Here is a 17163-nt window from a genome sequence, read left to right on the forward strand (position 1 = left end):
ACTGGTCTATCACTCCAAACATTTCTTTTAAACATTGTAACTGTACTCCCTTCCACCATTTGCTCTGAAAGTTTATTCCACACTCTGTGTAAAAATGTTGCACCTCATGTCTTTTCAAAATCTTTCTTCTCTCTCCTTAAAAATATGCCGCCTTGTCTTGTAATCCCCTACCCTAGGGAAAGGACACCTGCCATTCACCTTAGGTATACCCCTCATGATTTTATAAACCTCTGTAAGGTCACCCCCCCCAACCTCCTTTCATGAAGATTCGACATTCAACTCCAACCGATTTATAGCCACAACAATAGTAGCAGAGGTACCAGAGGAGGTGGTGGCTTAATGGTAATGTTATTGGTGACGCCAATTCCTGTGCTAAAATTCTGGAGACTAGGGGTTCAAATCCCATCCAGGCCAATAGCAAACTTTAACTTCTGAAAAATCTGTAATAATAAAGGGGGAAAAAAAGGCCAAAATACTAATGACCATGAAATCCTACATTCCCATTAATTCTGTAAAAGCAAGCAGGGCAGGATCAGTAGGTTGTCTATGGGCCCCTTAATCATTACAATCACTTTATTTCCTGATATCGAACAGTAGATGGGCAGTAATGGTTCAAATCCATCTGGTTCACTCGTTCCCTTTAGGGAAAGGAACTGCTGCCATTACCTGGTCTAGTCCACAAGTGACTTTAGATTCTCAGCAATGTGGAAACTGCCCTCGAGGGCAATAAGTGCTGGCCTGGCCTGAAATGCCCATATCCAATGAGCAAATTAAAAAAATTATAGTTTGGGCCTCCTTTTTCATAAAATAATGCCAAAGCTCTTCACTGGAGCGATTCTCAAACAAGATTGACACTGACAAATCTGACATCTGAAATTATTTGTACAGATGACCAAAAGCTTGGTCAAAGTGGTATTTGGAAATGGAAACAGGAAGAGCGAAGGACAGGTTGAGGGAGGGAGGGTCATGGCGGATATGGAACTTGGGAATGGTTGGGAAGGCAACATGGAAAGATTCGAGAGTGTTTGAAGCATCACAGGGCAGGAGAGGGGAGGGAATTGAACATGACAATTAAAATCAAAGGGGCCACTGTGGGGCAGCAACAGTTAACGATTTGATTTATTTATTGTCACGTGTCTTTTGTAACAAAATACGGTGAAAAGTGTTATATAGTGTTGCCACTCTATGGCGCCATCTTAAAACACAGAAAATAAACCAAAACGTAGAATATAAGGGAAGAAAAATAAAGAAATAAAGATCAACTTTACAGTCCTTCTTGACATGTGCTCAGCCATGGGCCTGAAGCAGCCAACTATGAGTCCCCTTACTGGAACAAGATTCTCCACTCTTTGGTGCCATCTTGCCTCCACCAATGCCGCTGGCACCATCAATTGTCACTGGAACTCACCAATACAACTGCCACTGATGCCTCCGGGTCCCACACCAGCCCAAACCCACCTTCGCCGCTGCTGAGAGTCGGCTCTGGGCCCTTCTCACTAATGCAGCCACCACCTTTGCCACCAGGTCTCATACTCACCTCTGCTGCCATCTTGGATGAGTGGACCTTGTGGAGAAACCTTAGTTAAGGTTTCTTCCTGTGCTTTCACGGGATGGGAATGTTGCTAGTTCAGACAGCATTTGTTGTTCACCTCAAATTGAGTCGGAAAGTGTGGTGCTGGAAAAGCACAGCAGACCAGGCAGCATCCGAGGAGCAAGAGAGTTGATATTTTGACATCTGATGAAGGGTTGATGCCTGAAACGTCGACGCTCCTACTCCTCAGATGCTGCCTGACCTGCTGTGCTTTTTCAGTGTCACACCTTTTGACTCTGATTCTCCTGCATCTGCAGTCCTCACTTTCGCATCAAATTGAGTGTCTTATTAGACTATTTCAGAGGGCAATTAAGATTTAACCACAATTTGGTGGATCAGGAGTCACATGTGGGCCAGACTGGGTACAGACAGCAGATTTCCTTCCTTAAAGGAAGGTTAGTAAACCAGATGAGTTCTCACAACAATTAATGAGACCAGCTTTAATTTTAACATTCATTTATTAACTTCAAAGTTTGTTGTGTTGGGATTCAAACTCCGTTTCCAGGAGGTTTCTCAGTTCCTAGTCTGGTGATTTTACCATCACACTGTCAAATGAAGGCATTGATATGGTTACTCAGTTGTATTAAGTTCCAGTGACAGAAAACCAAATGTTCAAGATGTGCCTAATAAGCCAGAAAGAAGGGAGGAGAAGGTTTAGGAATGAATTGGAGTGTGTCAAACAATGTTTATTATTCATTCATGGGATGGGGACATTTCTGTCTGGGTCAGCATTTACTAACCATTCCTAATAGCCCAGGGAGTAGTTACAATCAATCACATTTCTGTGAGTCAAGAGTCACGTGTAGATCAGACCAGGTAAGGATGGCAGTTTCCTTCCCTAAAGGGCATGAGTGAACCAGATGGGTTTTTACAACAATTGACAGCAGTTACATGGTCACCATTGAGCCAAATATTTATTCCAGGTTTTTACTGAACTCATGTTTCATCATCTGCTATTGCAGGATTCAAGCCCAAGTCCCCAGAACTTTAGCCTGGGGTTCAAGATGGGTAGATTGGCCTGATTGCTGAGGGAGTTAGGCCAAACTTTCACAGTTACTGATTAGGTCTCAGCTGGTGTATTATGTCCAGTTCTAGGCATGACATTTCAGGACCTTAGAGAGGAGAGAGTTAACCTATTTACACGCGGGAAGCTGAACTTCAGATGAAGGGGAGACATCCCCTTGGATTGGGATTGGATGCTTGGATTAGGGTTCTGTAGTGTAAGGGCAGATGTGAGTGAAGTTCTGAAGGTGGAAGCAAATGGCCCCAATGATGGCTAGGGTATGAGACTTAGAACTCAACTCAGGAACAGACGTCAGGCAGGCACAATGGAACTCAGCAAAGCAAGGGTAGGCAGTCAGGAAAGCAGGAATGGAATTAAAGTTTAAGGATTACTGGGGTATTCATGGGACTTTGTGAAAGGATGTCTCTGGTCTTGAAAGCAGCATCACTTTAATAGAAACTTGTTCCTTGGCTGGCCCTATGTCCCTCTTAGAGACTGGTTGGCGTGACATTTGGCAAGGGCAGCCCAATGGCCTAATGGCTGGTGTCAGAGCACAATTAGGAGCAAACATGACCAGAAAAGGTGACTTCTTAGCGTCAGAAGATACAATAAAAACACAATAATCACTCACACTGTAGCCTAATAAGAAGATTTGATGCCTGAAAGTGTCACTGTAGTTTTCTTTTATATTCATATAATCCCTACAATGTAGAAACAAGCCATTCAATCCATCATGGGATATGGACACTGCTGAATAGGCCAGCACTTGACGTCCATCCCTAATTGCCTGGAAGGCAGTTCAGAACCAACCATTTTGTTTGGAGTCTGGAGTCACTTGGAGGCCAGACCATGTAAGGTCAGCAAATTTCCATCCTGAAAGGAAATCAATGAACCAGATGGGTTTTTGACAACTGTCACCTTTAGCTCAGCACTTTCTTAATTCCAGATTTTTTATTGAATTCAAATCCCACCATCTGCTTGGAGGTTTCGGGATTGTTAGTCTGACAGTCATTCCTTCTCCTCTCCACCAAAGGATGGCTCTCAGAATGCTTGAAGGCATTGGGTTTACTCAAAATTATTTGCACTCTGCACTTGTAAATAAAAATATCTGAAACATGGAGTGGCGCTGATGGGGTGAGTTCAGGCTCACCAACATTTCCTGAAAAAAATATTATTCAAGATAAAATCAAAACCTCCCCTCTCAGTCAAGCAAAATGACAATCTAGTCTGTTCAGATCATGTCTATCAAATAGATAAGGATATCTTTTGTCTGTGTGCTTCATATCTCCGGACGTGACGAGCACTGATTTCTTTCTGATCCAGTTGCTTCTTTGTCCTGGTCACATAACTTGTGTTTTATCAGCCTGTGTACTCATACAGGGGAGAGACCATGGTAATAAATCAATGGGGACAATCTACAGATGTACTAATTGCAAACAGTAGCTCCTGCTCTCCATTAGCCTGGAGCTATCATTAAGACCTAATAGAGTTTTTTTTGTCACAGTTTACAATCAATTAGCTGTGAAAGGGAATTTTAAAAAACTTTGCCCAGTAAAGAGCAAATTGCAAACAGATTAATCAAGTCAGTTTTCAAACTGTCACAAATAAACACGCAAAACAGTCCAGGCTATAATTAATGCAGCATTCCCAAAGTGTAGATATGGATTCCATTCTTGCATTCACTATAATAAAGAGGACCTGACAGAAGGTCTTTAAGATTATCAGAAAATTTGGCAAGTTTCATAGATGGACAGGAGATGGGCCCCATTTTAATTGTGCAAGTGGATGGGTTTGATGTTAAAATCTCGCCAGATATTTCCAATTTTAAGGCTGGAACTAAGGGTTGGTCTGAAACTTTAACTAGATACATGGGAACACCCAAACCTGCAAATTCCCATCCAAGCCACTCACCATCCTGGAAATATACTGTCATTCCTTCACTGTCTCATGGTACTGTGGGTCAACCACAACAGGCAAACTGCAGCAGTTCAGGAAGGTAGCTCACCCTCACCTTCTAAAGGGGCAACCAGGGACAGGCAATAAATACTGGGTCCAGCCAGTGACACCCACATCCCAGAAGTGTAAAAACAAAGATGATGCCAGATCTGCTGAGTAATTCTGTTGTTGTCCATTTTGTTTTAATTTCAGATTTCACATATCCATAGTCGCCTGCTTTTGACAGTGCTATTCTAAAGTTTCTATTCTAAAGAATGGAGGGGCTTGACTGACTCAGTTGCATGGCTGCTTTGCTGTGATGCCAACAGCATGGGTTCAATTTCCTACATTGGCTCTGGTTCCTTCCCAACCTACTTGCTGTAAAACTCATATTTACTATGTGTCACGCATTTTCTTCTCTTATTCAACATGAGCAATGCAAAAGAGATGTACTTACATAAGATTCACAGAGTGAAGAACAAGAAATGCTCTTGATTTCTTGCTGTTGTAACCAAATCCTTTGATGCATTTTCTGTACTTGTCCCTACAGTGACAGAACCCGCAGCAATTCAGCGATACTATGCATCTTTTGAAGAGCGATTCTTCCAGATAAGCGAAAAGGAACTAACCAAAATAAATACATTCTACGCAGGTAAACCTTGGAATTTTTCTGTCATTATTTACATCTAAGGTTGCCACTAATGATTTTCTTGATCAGGAATACAATCCTTGAAACAAATGATAGTGTCATTTTTAACATTGTTTAAACACCAACAGCTCTCTGGATTAATTTGTTTAGTGAATATCATTTATGAAATTTCAACAATTTTGTGACATATGTAAAAGTCAAAGAGTTTTTTTTTGTTTCTCCTACAGCAATATTGATGTGTATTCCTCTCGGAGTTAGGTTTCTATATATGTAACTGATTTTACTCACAGCACTTTAAAATGGCTACTGTATGGGACAGCTCTGGTATCCAGCTTTACTTTTCTCTGAGTCAACATCCAAATGTGATCAATCAAGCACAGTGGGCGTCAATTGTAAACAGACTCACTTAATCAATCAGCACAATTCCACATTACATTGAAAGAAGCAGACATAATTTATCTTCATGTGAACTGGTGCAATGCCATGAAATACACAGATTCCCTGCGATGCAAATGAGATCAAAGGCAGTGCAGGTCAAACAAAGAGCTACAACATGGTCCAATCTTGAGCCGTCTTGGAATTACACCAGTGCTAACAGTGATGATGAAGCACAAACATTTGCATAGAACCTTCACAACCTTGAGAAGTCCAGCATGCTTTGGGGCCAATTATGTATTTTTTGGAGTAAAGCCACTTTGTAGCTAATTAGTGAGGGTTAGGCCCCACAAACAGTGATGGAATCCAGATGACCTATTTTAGCTACATTGCTAACAGATCAATATTGGACAAGGCAAGTGAACTGAAAGTCTATTTCATCTCAGTTTGTTGCTGAGTGTTTTCGTTTACCTATTTACACACAATTACTTTCCTGTTCATTCAGTGTATGAATAGTTCTAGGTGAAATGCCTTGGGGTATTTGCGTTTCAAGGAGCTGTGTAAATTTCTTGCTTGTTTTACGAAATTCCTGCTCAAATGAAATGTACAGTGACCTGGGATAGCTAGAAGGTACTGTCACAGTCCAGATGTCACATGCATTATCCAGTCCTGAAGGAAGACTTTTCCTGGCAAATGAACATAATATTGTGTGAATAAGACAATCTCCAGTGCTGAGATTAGCAGCATGCAAACCAAGCATCTCACTGACTATAACTCCGAGAGTTCACAGTCACTCCTTTACAGAGTGTAATCAGTCATTGAACTAACAATTCATTTCAACAGGCCTAAGGGAAGCATCATGCTGGTCTCTCCATCCTCACACCTCGGTTTTCACTCTACTCTGCATTATAAGGAGCTAGGCCTTCTGTCCTATCTTGCTGTCTTGGTGTTTATGTCAAAGGCAGGAACTGTGCCAACATTGAAGATTGTGATGTGGAAGTGCTGGTGTTGGACTGGAGTGGACAAAGTTAAAAATCTGGTGTATGATTGAAAATTATGTTAGCTTTGTGGTTGAATGGAAATAGAGTAGTGGAGTTGGGGCACTTGGGATTAGGGTCCCCCTTGCAAAATCTCATGGTCATTCTGTACAAAAGCCTCTGCTCCAAAAAAGGTGGCACAATTGAGATGGAGAATTCAATCAGTTGAAACAAGACAATTGAAATACTTGATCTAAAATAAAAGAATGTCATTCCTAACAATGTAAATTGGGCCATTAAACCTGTTCTGATCAAAGAGCAGAAGCAACTGATTCTATCTTGATCTCTGCTCAATCTGGTTAATTCTCTGGGTGAATCAGTTGGCTGGATGGCTGGTTTGTAATTCACAGTGATACTAACAGTGCAGGTTCAACCGTAGCCAAGGTCACCGTAACAATCCTGCCATCTCATCCTCATCCCTTGACTGAAACATGCTGATCCTCAGGTTACATTCACCTCTCATTGTCTCTCTGTCTAATGAGAGAGTGGATTGTGGCTACTACTATTACTGTTTCTTGGAGAATGGTTTGGCAGCACTACCTTTTCAGCGGTGGCTCAGTGGATCGTGCTTTTGCTTCTATGTTAGACGGTTGTGAGTTCAAGTCTCACTTCAGACACATGACCAAAACAAACCCATTCAAGGCTGGCTCTCCAATGCAGCACTGAGTGCTGCAGTATCAGAGGGCCGGACCTTTCATGTGAGCTCTCAATTAAGGCCCCACCTTTACTTTGAAGTTGCACATAAAAGGTCACATGGCGCTAGTTTGGAAAAGAGCTCAGTAATTCTCCCAAATGTCCTAGTTAATATCTGTCCTGCCATCAACATCACTCAGATAGTTGATTTGGCCATTATCATATTACTCTTTGTGGAGGTTTGCTGTGTGCACACTGGCTCCCACGTTCCCTGCATCACAACAGTTGCACCATTTGAAAGAGAACTCCATTGACTTGACAGTCAATACAGGATGTCCTGAGGTTGTGAATGGTACTACATAAATGCAAGAGTTTCCTTTAACTAAATGAAAGAAATTTTCAGGGCGCTGAACTGACCAAAATTCTTCTCTATCAAGATTTGGAGGTGTCGATGTTGGCTTGGGGTGGACAAAGTTAAAAATCACACAACACCAGGTTATAGTCCAATAGGTTTATTTGGAAGCACTAGCTTTCAGAGTGCTGCTGTTCATCAATGCACTGCAAAGAACCTAGACCAGTCTTTGACTGAATGTGCAAATTGCTTGAGTTAATCAGAGCTTCTATGCCACTGGGTACCAGTGCTCCTTCAAGGTTAATTACATTTCTACCAACACAGAGACCCTGCCAACTTCATTGTAATCATATCTATTGGGTCAAGGGCTCAGGAGTAGCAGATGGAGTTGAATTTGGATAAATGCACGGCATTGCACTTTGGTAACACAACAAGGGCAGGACTTATACAAATAAATGTATATCCTTGGGTAGTGTTGTAGAACAGAGAGACTAGGGATTTAGGTACATAATTCTTTGAAGTTTGTATCACATGTAGACAGGGTGGCTCAGAAGATGTTTAGCACACTTGCCTTCATTGCTCAGGCCTTTGAGTATAGGAGTTGGGATCTCATTAAAGATGAGGTTTCTAAATTCTTGGAAGAGCAGAGTCGGATTAGAACAAGTCAACATGGATTTAGTAAGGGGAGGCCGTGCCTGACAAACCTGTTGGAATTCTTTGAAGAGGTGACAAGTAGGTTAGACCAGGGAAACACAGTGGATGTGGTCTATCTAGACTTCCAAAAGGCCTTTGATAAGGTGCCACACGGGAGGCTGCTGAGCAAGGTGAGGGCCCATGGTGTTCGAGGTGAGCTACTGGTATGGATTGAGGATTGGCTGTCTGACAGAAGGCAGAGAGTTGGGATAAAAGGTTCTTTTTCAGAATGGTAGCCGGTGACAAGCGGTGTCCCGCAGGGTTCAGTGTTGGGGCCACAGCTGTTCATGTTATATATTAATGATCTGGATGAAGGGTCTGGGGGCATTCTAGCGAAGTTTGCAGATGATACAAAGTTAAGTGGACAGGCAGGTAGTACTGAGGAAGTGGGGAGGCTGCAGAAGGATCTAGAAAGTTTGGGAGAGTGGTCCAGGAAATGGCTGATGGAATTCAATGTGAGCAAATGCGAGGTCTTGCACTTTGGAAAAAAGAATACAAGCATAGACTACTTTCTAAACAGTGAGAAAATTCGTAAAGCCAAAGTACAAAGGGATCTGGGTGTGCTAGTCGAGGATTCTCTAAAGGTAAACATGCCGGTTGAGTCCGTGATTAAGAAAGCGAATGCAATGTTGTCATTTATCTCAAGAGGGTTGGAATATAAAAGCACCGTTGTGCAACGGAGACTTTGTAAAGCTCTGGTTAGGCCCATTTGGAGTACTGTGTCCAGTTTTGGTCCCCACACCTCAGGAAGGACATACTGGCACTGGAGTGTGTCCAGCAGAGATTCACACGGATGATCCCTGGATTGGTAGGTCTAACATATGAGGAACGGCTGAGGATCCTAGGATTGTATTCATTGGAGTTTAGAAGATTAAGGGGAGATCTAATAGAAACTTACAAGATAATACATGGCTTGGAAAGGGTGGACGCTAGGAAGTTGTTTCCGTTAGGCGAGGAGACTAGGACCAGTGGACACAGCCTTAGAATTAGAGGGGGTAAATTCAGAACAGAAATGCGGAGACATTTCTTCAGCCAGAGAATGGTGGGCCTGTGGAATTCATTGCCGCAGAGTGCAGTAGAGGCCGGGACGCTAAATGTCTTCAAGGCAGAGATTGAGAAATTCTTGATGTCACAAGGAATTAAGGGATACGGGGAGAATGCGGGTAAGTGGAGTTGAAATGCCCATCAGCCATGATTGAATGGTGGAGTGGATTTGATGGACTGAATGGCCTTACTTCCACTCCTATGTCTTATGGTCTTATGGGATGTCATGTTGAGGTTGTACAGGACATTGGCAAGGGCTCTTATGGAGTACTATGTCCAGTTCTGGTCACCATTTTACAGGAAGTATATTATTAAGCTGGAGAAGGATCAGAAGAGATTTACCAGGATGTCGCCGGGAATGGACGGTTTGAGTTATAAGGATGGATAGACTAGGAGGTTTTTTTTACTGGAGTGTAGGAGATTGATCTTATGGAGGTTTATAAAATCATGAGGGGCATGGATAAAGTGAATGACAAATATCTTTTCCCTTTGGTGGGAATTTTCAAAATGAGGAGGCACATTTTTAAGATGAAGAAGGAGGAAGATTTAAAAAAAAGACATGGGGTGCTATTTCTTTTTCACAGAGAGTGGTTTGTGTGTGGAATGAACTTCCAGAGGAAGTGGTGGATGTGGGTACAGTTACAATATTTAAAAAATATTTGGATAAGTACATGAATAGCAAAGGTTTGGAAGGATATTGGCCAAGTGCAGGCTGGTGAGACTAATTTGGTTTGGGATTATAATCAGCATGGACTGGTCAGGTTGAAGGGCCTAACTGTACGACTCTATGACTCAATGATTGTATGGTTACAAAAACTAACCACTCATAGAATCTTTGCAATATAGAAAAAGGCCTTTCAACTCCCATGTCCAAACTGGTCATAAAAGAGCACCAAGGGGCAACTTTTTCACACAGACGGTGGTATACGTATGGAATGAGCTGCCAGAGGATGTGGTGGAGGCTGGTACAATTGCAACACTAAGAGTCATGTGGAGGGGTATATGAATAGGAAGGATATGGGCCAGGTGCTGGCAGGTGGGACTAGATTGGGTTGGGATATCTGGTCGGCATGGACGGGTTGGACCAAAAGGTCTGTTTCCATGCTGTACATCTCTATGACTCTATTCTAATCCCATTTTCCAGCATTTAGTATGATATTTCAAGTGCTTATCTGAATACTTCATAAATATCTTGATGGTTCTTACCTCTACTATTCTTTTTGGCAGTGGGTGCCAGTTACCCACCACTCTCTGGCTGAAGAGCGTACACCTCAGCTGCCCTCTGATCCTCTCGTTCCTTAACGTAAAAATGTCCTCTCTGGTACTGGACTAAAAGGGAACCACTGCTCCCTGGCTACTATATCTGTACCACTCTGTATGCATCAACTGACTCTGGCCAACACAAACCTTTAATGCACCATTTTAAAATGATTGTAAAGTCATCACTCCACTATCTCAAGATTATTTTTTCCCCCCCCCTGTTTGGCATCCTGTATTTCCTGATCCATATCACACAAGATTATAAAACAGACAATTACATATCTCCTCTTTCCAATCTCAGCATCAAATTTAAATTGACGGTATTAGATTACTTACAGTGTGGAAACAGGCCCTTTGGCCCAACAAGTCCACACCGACCCGCCAAAGCGCAACCCACCCATACCCCTAACCTTACACTACGGGCAATTTAGCATGGCCAATTCACCTGACCCGCACATCTTTGGACTGTGGGAGGAAACCGGAGCACCCGGAGGAAACCCACGCAGAATGTGCAAACTCCACACAGTCAGTCGCCTGAGTCAGGAATTGAACCCAGGTCCCTGGCACTGTGAGGCAGCAGTGCTAACCACTGTGCCACCGTGCCGCCCATGAAATCATGGTGAATGGTTTTAGGTCTAATCCATCACACAAAGCAGTTTTTTAATTAGGTGGTAATTATACTCAGATTATGTGGTAATCTTTCTTAATCTAATTGCTCACATGTGCTTTTGTTTCCTACCAATCACTACTCATTGTCATGGATCATGTACATCTTCTGTTCCATGATTTTGATTGCCAAAGTGAACTATAGTTATTGTGAATTGGAGCACTGTAGATGTCACAATTCCTTAAGAGGCAGCCATTTTCTCAATGAAATAACTGCTTCCTTTCAACCCAATTCTAGAAAAGCTCGCAGAAACCCAGCGACAATTAGCAACACTACAGAACGAACTGGAAGGAGTGCTGGATGCGCAGCGAGAGGATGGTGTGAGGCCATCAAGGCATTGGTGGAGCATCCTTTATCGACCAAACAGACACCGAGCACGACACAAGGCCATATGTGACCTGAAGCTGGCCTTCAGTGAACTCTACCTCAATCTAATTCTACTGCAAAATTACCAGGTATGTGGAAAGCCACTTCCAGCTATGACATCTTTGGGTCCCAGTAGAAAATGATTAAAATGTTTAATAAAAAGAACAGAGAGTGCGGGAGAAACGCAGTTTCTGTGGAGAGAGAAATAGAGTTCACCTTTCAAGTCCAAAGACCCTTTTTTGGAACTGAAAGCGACTGTTAAGTAAAAAATGCATTTTGTCTTGTCAGAAACATAATGCAACATTGGAACTGCATGTGCCTTATCAAGACCAACCCTTTAACAGACTCCAGGTGGTAGTAGAGGGCCATTCTGATGATTCTACGTCACAATAGGGCAATTAATATTCCATGTGAACATAATGTACGTTAGATAGTGGAAATCCAATACAAAAATCAGAAAATGCTGGAAATTCTCAGCAAATGGGGCAGCATTTGTGGAGAGAGAAACAGGTTAGTTTTTCAGTTCTAGGACTTCTTATTATAACCATTTTCTGAATTTGTTTCCCACAGGTTCTGGTACTGAAGTTCACCCAGATTATAATCAAATAGAATTCACCTAGCTGCTGAAAATTTGTCATTTTATTAGGGCCTTGCAGTACAAACTCTCAAGTTATAGCTGAACGTATGAGGTTCAGTTGGATGTTTAACACGTTAATGATTAGGAATGAGAAGCCTCTCTTATATTTGTCAATTTCTTCACTCTCTTGTTAGTGACACGTTGAGTGATCCCTGCACAGATACTGCCAGACCAGCTGAGCTTTTCCAGCAATTTCTGTACTCCACCGTGATTGGCCAATTTTGGTAGGTGATGATATGAGATCACTGCTGCTGGATGCCTGGAGATCACCTTGATCTGGCCACAATGTTTAACTGACAAAGCACTCCCACTGACAATCAAATGTAGGCTTTTGCTGAAATGATGAGTCATTGTTGACCTTAATGTCCAATTTTCCATTTAATAGAAATACAGGGTGTTCCCCTGCAACCTTAGACTATAGAAAATCCCACTATGGAAAGTCATTATGGAAAATTGCGCTGTCGAAGATCACTATAGAAAATTACCATACCTGGAAAATTTGCATTATCCAAACAGAGCCCACAATTTGCCAATCATGTTATGGCCAATTTTTGTTGAAGAAATGCACATCATACCAGAACGACCTGTAATGCATGTTCTCGGAGAGCGGGAGAGTGGGGTTGAGAAACTTGAATGGTTTGAATGGCACAGCAGACTCAGAAGGGCTGAATGGCCCAATTTCTGCTCCTGTGTCTAAATAGCAAGGAAAGTGAGGTGGAAAATTTGTGTGGAGTGGTTAGGCTACAGGTTCAGCAGCTTTGTAACTCACAGTTTACCTCCTTATAATCTCCCAAACTTACAGTTCATGACAACACTGTGCATGTGGTACTACAGTGGCTCAGTGGTTAGCACTGCTACCTCACAATGCTAGGGACCCAGGTTCAATTCCAGCCTGTCTGGGTAGACTTACAGAGTCATAGAGATGTACAGCACAGTTTGCACATTCGCTCAATGTCTGGGTACTCTAATTTCCTCCTATAGTCCAAAGATATGCATGGTTAGGTGGATTGGCTATGCCAAAGTGTCCAGGGATATGCAAAACTATTTGGATTAGCCATAGTAAATCTAGGGTTAAGGGGATGCTCTTCGGTGGGGCGGTACAGACTTGATGGGCCAAACAGCCTGCTTCCTCACTGAAGGGATTCTACACGAGCCTGCTGTTATCTCTACATTTTTGTTCTATGTCTCCTCCCACCTCCAATCCCAGAGAGTAACCTGACTGTAAAGCTCTTCCCAATTCTTTTTCTGTTCCAGAATCTCAACCTCACTGGGTTCAGCAAAATCTTGAAGAAGTACGATAAGATGTTCCACGCCACGAAAGGGGCAAACTGGCAGGCAACTCAGGTGGAGGCCTCCCCGATTTATACCAGTAAAAAAATTGACCAGCTGATCACGGAGGTGGAGGTAAGCAAGGGCCTGACAAGGGGATAGCAGAAGAACACAGTAACTAGGACTGAGAGTAGGCTATGTAATACATAGATTTCAACACAATCACAGACCGCAACACAATCACTGCAAAACATGGCGGCTAGCAGAGGTTCGTTTTATGATGGTTTAATGGATCAGCGCTTCCCAAACCCTTGCCTGTTCATGACCCAGTATTAAGGCTTCGTGTGAGTCGAGGTTGAGGGGTGTGAGATGTTCAGCATGGCTGGGGTAATGAGCTCATTGTTGAGCAGTGGAGAGGCCACTTTTGTTGAGTGAGGACACAAGACTTGATGAAAAGTCTTTCCCAAAAAGAAATGAAGCCATCACCTACCTCTTTACAGACTTGGAGATAGTAAGAGCCACAGATGCAGGAAAGTCAGAGTCAGTAGTTGTGGAGCTGGGAGTTGTTGTGCAGGTCAGACAGTATCCGAGGATCAGGAGAGGGTTTGGTCCAAAACATTGACTTTCCTGCTCCTCTGATGCTGGCTGACTGGCTGTGCTTTCCCAGCTCCACATCTAATGACACCTCATTCCTGATGAAAGGCTTTTGCCTGAAACATTGATTTTCCTGCTCCTCGGATGCTGCCTGACCAGCTGCGCTTTTCCAACACCACTCTAATCGTGACTGTAATCTCCAGCATCTGCAGTACCCGCTTTTGTCTTGTATTGATACCTACCCTGTCACAGTCGTACTCTGCAGCAGAAATCAAAGACAGTGGGCAGTCAATCAGCTTGTGACCCTGACCTTCAAAAAAGAACTTTAATGGCACCGTGCCCAATGTCAGCAATCAGGCAGAGCTCCATACCGGTCACCCCAAGGCCTCATCTGATCCCCAGTGCGGGAGAGATAGAACAATAAATACTCTGGAAAGGATCAGTTATCTTTAAATCCAGGCAATGGATGTCTCTTCAATGTAGTGGTTGGAGGATTACTAAAGATCTCGGAGACAGTGAGAAGTGCAGATGCTGGAGAGTCAGAGTGGATAAAGTGTGGAGCTGGATAAAGCACAGCATCATATGAGAAGTGGTATCGACATTTCCAGGTCGGAACCTTTTACCAGTCCTGATGAATGGTTCCAACCTGAAACATTGACTCCCTTCCTCCTCTGATGCTGTTTGACCTGCTGTGCTCTTTCCGGCTCCACACTTTATCCACTTGAATTATTAAAGGTCAGCTACCCTGCGGACAATGCAACATTGGGACAATATTGGACATGGAGATACTGAGGAGTGGCACGTCTGCTGTGAGACTTATTCTCATCCATTCAAGTGGTCCTCACCATCTCATGTTAAGAAGCATTGCTGCTGTTAGTACTTAGAACTGGTGCAGCCATTGTTGTCCACTGCAGTGATCTAGGCCATAAATCACAATTAGATTCAATTATCACTGGATTGACAATCCATGATCAGGAAAGGGGATGTCATTATCACTTAATTATTAAAAAAGCTCCATGTTCTTCACAGTCACTCTACACCAATCAGCTAGCAGGAGGAGACAGAGCACAGGCGATGAAGAGGCTTCGTGTTCCACCATTAGGATTAACACAGGTCAGTCCCCTCTCAAGCAATTGATTCACTGGAGAGATTGGAGTGTGTACATGTGTGTCTCACATCATTCAGTATTGTGACACCAGAGTGTGTTTGTGTGTATGTTTGACAGAGTGAGGCTGGACTGTGTGTTGCTTTGAGATGGAGGTGCAGGTATAACTCAGGGCAGGACTTATACACTTAATGGTAAAGTCCTAGAGAGTGTTGCCGAACAGGGAGACCTTGGAGTGCAGGTTCATAGCTCCTTGAAAGTTGAATCACAGGTAGGTAGGAAAGTGAAGGAGGTATTTAGTATAATTTCCTTTATTGGTCAGAGCATTGAGTATAGGAGTTGGGAGGTTGTGTTGCTGCTGTACAGGACATTGGTCAGACCACTTTTGGAATACTGCGTGCAATTCACAAGGTCTTTTCCCTGGGTTGGGGAAGTCCAGAACTCGAGGGCATAGGTGGAGGGTGAGAGGAGAAAGATTTAAAAGGGTCTAAGGGACAGCTTTTTCACACAGAGGGTGGTGCGTGTATGGAAGGAGCTGCCAGAGGATGTAGTGGATGCTGGTACAAATACAGCATTGAAAAGGCATGGGATGGGTACATGAATAGGAAGGGTTTACAGGGATATGGGCCAGTTGCTGGCAAATGGGACTTGATTAGGTTAAGCTATCTGGTCGGCATGGACGAGTTGGAGAGAAGGGTCTGTTTCCATGCTGTATATCTCTATGACTCAAAGTGTAACTTTGACACTGTGTGATGGGGGTGAGTTAGTGTGAGATTGGAGTGTGTGTGTGTCAGTTCATGTGGGATTGGAGTGTGTGTGTGTGTTCATGCAGGATTCGAGTGTGTGTGTGTGTGTGTATTAGTGTGAAATTGGAGTGTGTGTGTGTGCATACATGTACGCGTGTTCATGTGGGATTGGAGTGTGTGTGTGTGTGTTCATGCAGGATTCGAGTGTGTGTGTGTGTGTGTGTATTAGTGTGAAATTGGAGTGTGTGTGTGTGCATACATGTACGCGTGTTCATGTGGGATTAGAGTGTGTGTGTGTGTCTTGGTGTGGGATTGGAGTGTGTGTTTATTAGTCTGTGCATTAGTGTGTACATTAACATGGAATTGAAGTGTGTTTGTGTGTGTGTGTGTGTGTGCATGTACGCGTGTTCATGTGGGATTGGTGTGTGTGTCTATTAGTCTGTGCATTAGTGTGTACATTAACATGGAATTGAAGTGTGTGTGTGTGTGCTCAAAGTATGTGACAGTTTGAGATATCTTCACAATCCCAGTTAGTGGTAATATTGGACCTTACAAATCCCAGAGTGAAACTTGGTTTGATAGATCACACTTTTTGCATTTGGTTAATGTAGTGGTTAGTCATTGAAGTTATTCACACAAGGCTGGAATATCGTTTAACCAAAGAACTAAATCTTATGACACAACAAATAAAAATGCGAAGCAATACATATGACAGCTTAGAAAGATAATGATCAATGATGTGTAAAATATATTACCATTTTTGGAATTTGAATTGTTTTATAAGTAGAGACAATATCAGAATGCATTCTGAAACAGTGACCTAAATACATTGGTTCTAAGAAGACTGTAGTCAAGGTTTTGGGAAAATCCCTGAAGTGTGCACAGAATGAAATGTTAATACTTCTGGTTTGATGGAAGGCAATGTAAAGAGATTAAGTCATTTGTTTTATTTTTCAATTTAGTCCAAAGTACACCAGGTTTAGTTGAGAAGACTCAAGATTCGAGTTGAGGAGCAGGTCTTTAGTTTCTTTCCTAGCAGGCTTTTGTTCAGTTCAGTTCAGAGGAAGCCAGGCCCTAAAGCAGCAGTGCAGTCGGGGTCCGTGAAGTGTCCAAACTAGGGAAGTTTGGGATGGAAATCTTCAGGTTGTTAGAATTGAAAAGGTTGAGGGTATTGTTATAGACCAGACCAAACCCCTTCAAAGTATAT

The 17163-nt window shown here is 42.8% G+C and overlaps 1 protein-coding gene across 1 annotated transcript in view; it reads left to right on the plus strand.

The window, feature by feature from the left end:
• Positions 1-17163, plus strand: part of LOC132825766 (xenotropic and polytropic retrovirus receptor 1 homolog) — a 113218-nt gene that overhangs the window by 32185 nt on the left and 63870 nt on the right. The window contains exons 3-6 of the mRNA XM_060841229.1: positions 5080-5181; positions 11477-11694; positions 13497-13646; positions 15135-15218. Of these exons, the coding sequence (XP_060697212.1) occupies positions 5080-5181; positions 11477-11694; positions 13497-13646; positions 15135-15218 (554 nt within the window). The remainder of the gene's footprint in view (positions 1-5079; positions 5182-11476; positions 11695-13496; positions 13647-15134; positions 15219-17163) is intronic.

This window comes from Hemiscyllium ocellatum, chromosome 21 (assembly GCF_020745735.1).
Source record: "Hemiscyllium ocellatum isolate sHemOce1 chromosome 21, sHemOce1.pat.X.cur, whole genome shotgun sequence".
Lineage (NCBI taxonomy): Eukaryota > Metazoa > Chordata > Chondrichthyes > Orectolobiformes > Hemiscylliidae > Hemiscyllium > Hemiscyllium ocellatum.